Genomic DNA, 6,000 nt, shown 5'->3' with positions numbered 1-6,000 from the left:
AGCCTTAACTCTCTTGCTTTCCCTTCATGATTGCTTCACTTCTCCTCAGCATTGCTTCCATGCTCCTTAAGCTCCAAAATCACCTGATTATGCATGAAAATATGCAAATGCAATGCAACTAAACTCTAATGCTTGATTAGTCCTAAAGCTATGCAATAATGGTCAAAATGGATAGCAAAAGATGCAAAAGATGTGAATATACTAAGGGAAAACAGGGTAAAATATATGAACATCAGAAGGCTTGGACCTCAGCTTGGTAGTTGCTGTCGAAGCGGTTGTAGCACTTGAGTGTAGTGTGACCGGTATGACCACAAATATGACACAATGGACGCTGGCCACAGGATGGTGAGGAAGACTGGTGTTGAGTGAACCCACGTCCTCTTGTAGAGTAGCCTCCCATTCCTCTGTTTTGTCCAAAACCACGACCATGACCTCTTGAAGCAAACTGAGGATTACACGGATTCATCTTCTCCGTGTTGAAAGCAAGATGAGGAGTGACTGAAGTGACATCCTCATAGGATTGGAGTTTGCAATCGAAGCTCTGAACTTCAGTGACGACATCGTTGAACGTTGGAGCAGAGAGCTTTGTCAGAGAACTTTGTATGACCGTGGCTATCGGATCATTTCTCTCCCCAAACCATTAAGAAAGCAAAATATCTTCATAGACTTATCAACAAGCTTTCCAATGGAGCTTAGAGAGTCACAGATGTTCTTGAACTCAAGATAGTAGGAAGAAAGAGACTTGTCTTTCTTGATGAGAAGTTAAAGACTTCGACGGAGAGAGAACTCTCGAGCAACACTGCTTTTGTTGAAGTTCTTTGCAAGAGACAACCAGATCTCACGAGAGGTTTGCAGATTATGAACTTGACCAAGGACTTCTTCGGACAGAGTACCAAACAACCAAGACCGCAAAAGCTGATATGTGCAGAACCACGACTCATACTGAGGGTTTGGGACCTCGTTGGAGACTTCACCATTGACGACGAGGCGAGTCTGAGCTGGAGCATTGATGGCTCCATTCACAAAGCCGATAAGCGTTTGACTGGACAAGAGAGGCTTAAACTGTGTCTTCCACAGAATGTAGTTGGTGTCATTCAACTTAAGAGTAACAGAGCTCATGAGATGAACGTTGTCTGGAAACGGAAAAGTATTCGCCATTGTTTCACCTGTTAAGGTTTACAGAGGCTCTGATACCATGAAAGACTTCAGTGATATTTGAGAAAACTTTACCTTCTTGGATAATTACAATATTGATTTACATTTGTCTTATATAGATCTTATGGAACAATCTAGAACAGGACAATAATGGTACAGCTGTCATGGTGAGTCATCAGATAGAGATTGCAGAGCGTTAAACCTATTCTCATGGAGGACCGTTGTCTTTGTCGTCTTCTCCGTACACTCGACACTCTGCTTTTGAGCTGGCATTGTGTTCTTCTTATCTAGACCAGCTTTGGTTGTTGTTGGGCTTGTTGAGTCTATTAGTCTTTCGACATTTCAGCCCAGTGTGTTGCTTACATATCCAACCCATAATCCATTCTGAAAGACATATTTGGGTCAGTACGGGTATACCTAAATAACTCTATTGGATTTTATATTACCAACCTGTGGGTTTTGATTCGGGTTAGGGTAATACCTGCTACCCAAACGGATATCTATAAAACCTAAAAATATAGTAATAACTAATATCTATAATATTATTAATATTTAGCATTGCTATAATATCATTATCCAAAATCATAATAATAATTTTGAATATATCAGTTAGTTTTATACCTAAATACCAAAAATAATCAAAATATCCAAAAAATATTTCTTAAATAAGTGATATGCCAAAACAAGACATAAGAAGGTAGGTGAGGTTTGAAAGTGGGATCTCAGCTCCTAAAGCTTGCAAATAGACCATCTAGAATCAATGTCCAAGTTACTAGTACTATGATGTAAGTTGAATGAGCTGTACTTAAAGATTTTAGACAAGCATATTACAACCTTTACTGATTTGAGCCTTAGATATCCACATGCATTCAAATCAACCATTTCCTTAATCATTCATTAATCAAGAACGTGAATCAATTCTATGCAATGCTTAAATTCATTTGGCTTGGAGATAAAGGTTTTGAGACAATGATGGTCTCTTTTTAGAGTGGGGCTTTTCACATTTCAAGGTTCTCTCATAAAAAATGGATTGAGCTTTAGAAGAATGCTAAAGGTAAGAACACTTAGACACATACAAGAACAAAACCTTGTCTACCCAAAGGTATCCAAAGTTATCCTATCAATCTAAACCCAAATGATCCTAGTGCTACCCTTTAACTTCTTCTTTTCTCTTTCACCCTTTTCTCTTTTGGTTTTCAAGTCTTAGGAGAGGTTTCTTATTTGAACTTTCTAGTGGGATGGGGGATTCTTACTTATTTGCTATGGTTCTCTTTTCTTCTTATTCTTAAGACATACAAGCATTTTGCTAGACTTCTCTTTTCTTTCTTTTCTTTTCTTTAACTAGAACCATCTTTAATAAAATTTTTACTTCCCATCCTTTCACTAGACCTTGGTTAAACACATTCTCCTCTTAAAGACTCTACCCTTTTTCTTTCTCTTTTTCCTCTTTTCTTTTCAAAACAGCCAAGTCCCAAACCCAACAAGTGAACCACCTAGTCCTATCTAGTTTGAAAAATGCAAACTAGAACTACACAAGACTTTACTTACTCTTGTCAGTTCAAACCTAACACTTTCTACCAAGCTCAATCCCAAAAATAGGCCTCACACACACAAGAATAAACATGGCTTGAAAGAAGGGTTGGTTAAGGGGTAGGGAAACTGATTTCAATGGTTTAATCAGCTACTTGGATCAACAAGAGTGGTAAAAAGGAGAAAGATGATCCAAATATGTATATGGTATCCATGAGTTTAAAACAATGCACACATTGATAATTGAAAGTCAATATTAGGTTCTTATAAGTAGGAAATGACATCAAATCACAACATGCTTCAATTTAGACCAAATGCAATGCAGGAATTCAAGGCTTGGTTCAATCTTATGCTTCTAACTACTCAACTAGCATCAAAGTACTATTAACTTGGGCATTGATCCTAGTCTAGTGAAGAAAACAAGCTAACAAGGAAAAACTCATCATAGATCCCTAATGCAAATATTATACAATCCTACATGGAACATGCTAAACAAGATCCTAATATGCAATGCAAACTACATGAACACTCTTTTTTTTATAAAGATTTTGCAAAAAAATTTCAAAATTTTAGGGTTTTTCTATGCCTTAGATGCTATGCAAATACTAACATGATGATGCTAAAAATTTGAAATAAGAACATAAAACACAATGTCAAATGCTATCTCAAACCCTCCCCCAAACTTAAATCACACAGTCCTCTGTGTGAAAGAAATTTGATTGAGGATTCAAGATCAAAAACAAAACACAAATATGAGATGCAATGGTATGTACAAGTGAGAGTGATAGTGGTACCTCAAGGATTGGAGAAGAAGTTGTCCACATCCTCTTTCATGCTGTCAAATGAGTAGGTGGGGGTCTTGCTGGTGACTTTGAGATGGAGATTGGGGCAGCTCGACGACGACGATCGACCTGGACGCGGTCATGTGCATGCTTGAGTGGGGTGGTCGAGTTGGACCGCGGATGCCAAAATTTTGAGCTTGTTGCTGGTAGAACTGCTGGTAGAGTGCTGGATCCATGAAGTACTGGGGTGGGATGGGAGGGTTACCTGGATATCCTGGATAAGCAGCTGGAGGTGGGAAGCCATATGGTGATCTGGGTTGGAACTCGGCCGAGTGCATTTGGGGTGCTCGGTCGAGTGGGTGCTCGAGTGACCCGGTCGAGTGCCTCGATAATGGTTGTTCTCGGCTACTTGAACTCCTATTCCTCTGAATTGGCTCGTACATTGCAACTCTTGAAAGTGCTCTAGTTGAGCTACTTCTCCTCAAAGGGCTTGATGGTGTAGGTGAAGAATTTCCACTCTTCAACTCAGCAATCTCCTTCTTTAAGCCCTTGATAGACTTAGCCATGTTGGTCACCTTCTTCTTCAGCTTATCAAACTTCTTCCCATGCCACTTGCTCCACTTTTGCAAAAGTGTCAACCTCTTTCTATTCTCCCTCACTCCTCTACTATCCCTTGAGTTGGGCTCATAATCTTCAAAGTAGAACTGCTCTTCCCCATCAGCCATTTGTGCATTCCCAGCTTCTTCAACTCTAGGTTGAACTATCCCATCAAACAAGAACTCATCAGCTGGCCAAAAGTCAATGTTGGCTCCTTCTTGAATGGTGGTGAGCTCTTGGTTAGGTAGGATCAATTGCTTCTCTCCAACTGTTGGGAGCTCAAAGTTGAAGATGTGATTTCCTTGATGCATCTCCTTGGCTAGTATGAGAGTGGTGGCGAGGTATCTTGAGTCTATCCACCTTGGTGAAACCCTTTCTCCTCAAAGTGGGACCTTAGCAGCTTGAAGTATTGGAGTGATAATGCCTCCAATGGTTAGGGCTCCTCTTGAACCTTTGTTGTACATCTTGCCTACCCAGCTCCTCAAGTCTATCATATGGTCAATAAGCACAATTCCAAGATCAGTCTCCACAGTGCTCCCAAGAATGATGGTTCCATTTTTTGCTTGAAGGATGATCCCATTCAAAACCATGTCAATCATCTTGAGCTCTCCCTCATTTAGATTTCCAATTTCCTTCCTAGCAAAGAAGGTGTTGGCAAGAGCTTTGTGGAAGTATCTTAGAACTGGGCTTCTTATCTTTGAACTCTTGGTCTTGGAGGATGAGTAGGTGATGTTGTCTCCAATGGTTTCCCAAATGGAATAGAGCTCCTCTCTTGGTATCATCAAGCTCCTATTGCTCCCAACCTCAAAACCAAACACATTGGCTATCTTTTTCATTGAAAGCTCATGCTTCTTCCCCTTGATTGTGAAGGAAATATGACCTGCTCCTACCTCAGCATCCTTCCTTGCATATGTATGCAGCTTGACTGTGGCAAGAAATTCACAACTTTCCTCCTTGTAGCCCTCCATGCAAAGCACCATGAACTTGGTTAAGTTGCTCTTCTCAAAGAGATACTCCACATCTTCATCAATGGCTAGCTTCTCCATGGTTTCCTTGTGTGGATATCTAGTCCCCAGGAACTCCATGCTCATGAAGGCTTCATAAAGTTGCCTCTTTGTAAAACCACAAGATTCTGCTTATCCATCATCCTCTAGCTCTTCTTCTTCATCTTCTTCCTCACTCTCACTTTCTATCTCCTCTTGTTCAACCTCAACTGCTGGCCTCTTCCCTTTGACCTTGTGTCTCCCCATGAACTCATTAAGGGTTGGCTCCCTTTCTTCCTCACTCTCAGTTCTCTCAGGATCTTCCTCAACTGAGTGATTCCTTGGACACGGTATCTGGCTCGACCGACCACTCGGACCACCACTCGGTCGAGTGCTTGATCGAGTGGGGCGTCGAGTTGTTCTTCCAGATTCTCCACTTGATTCAAGGCCAGCATCACGATGTTCCATGGAGTTTGCAGCCGCTTGTTGAGACTTCTTGGTAATCCTTGAAGACATTTTTGAATAGAACTGAAGGGAATAGACTCAAAGCTCAAAGTTAATAGGTTAGTGCCCCAAAAACTTCAAAGAACTAAGCTTGAGCAAAAGATGAACTTTGAGAGAGATTTTAAAACTTGAATTTAGTTGTTTTGAGCAAAATGAGAGAGTGTGAGAGGTATAGGATCGTGCAAGCTCTATTTAAAGAAGCTAAGGGGACAATGAGACAAGGGTGGAGCGTCCATACCATTCAAATTTGAAATGGGAATCTTTGACCTGCTTTTTGCTGCCACTCGACCCCACAGTCGACTGTACATGGTCGAGTACCTTGACCAAATTTTGAATTTCAAAATTTTTCTTCTTTGTCTTCCCTCCACTCGATGATTCTAGAGAAATAAGAATCGAATGGGCTTTACTTCATTTCCAACTCGGTCGAGTACCTCTCGTGGGCTGGTCAA

General features: G+C 40.7%; 1 protein-coding gene across 1 annotated transcript; it reads right to left on the bottom strand.

Moving 5' to 3' along the window:
* Nucleotides 1–232: 232 nt before the first annotated feature.
* LOC104749744 (uncharacterized) lies at nt 233–1,158 on the bottom strand. The gene is made up of 2 exons (XM_010471438.2): nt 771–1,158; nt 233–612 (listed from the first exon to the last, which is right to left on the bottom strand). The coding sequence occupies exons 1-2, from the start codon at nt 1,156–1,158 to the stop codon at nt 233–235; spliced, it is 768 nt and encodes a 255-aa protein (XP_010469740.2).
* Between the last annotated feature and the right edge of the window lie 4,842 nt (nt 1,159–6,000).

This window comes from Camelina sativa, chromosome 2 (assembly GCF_030686135.1).
Source record: "Camelina sativa cultivar CO46 ecotype springtype chromosome 2, ASM3068613v1".
NCBI classification, from domain to species: domain Eukaryota; kingdom Viridiplantae; phylum Streptophyta; class Magnoliopsida; order Brassicales; family Brassicaceae; genus Camelina; species Camelina sativa.
Note: the sequence above shows the minus strand (reverse complement) of the source record. Positions and strands in the feature narration are given on the sequence as shown.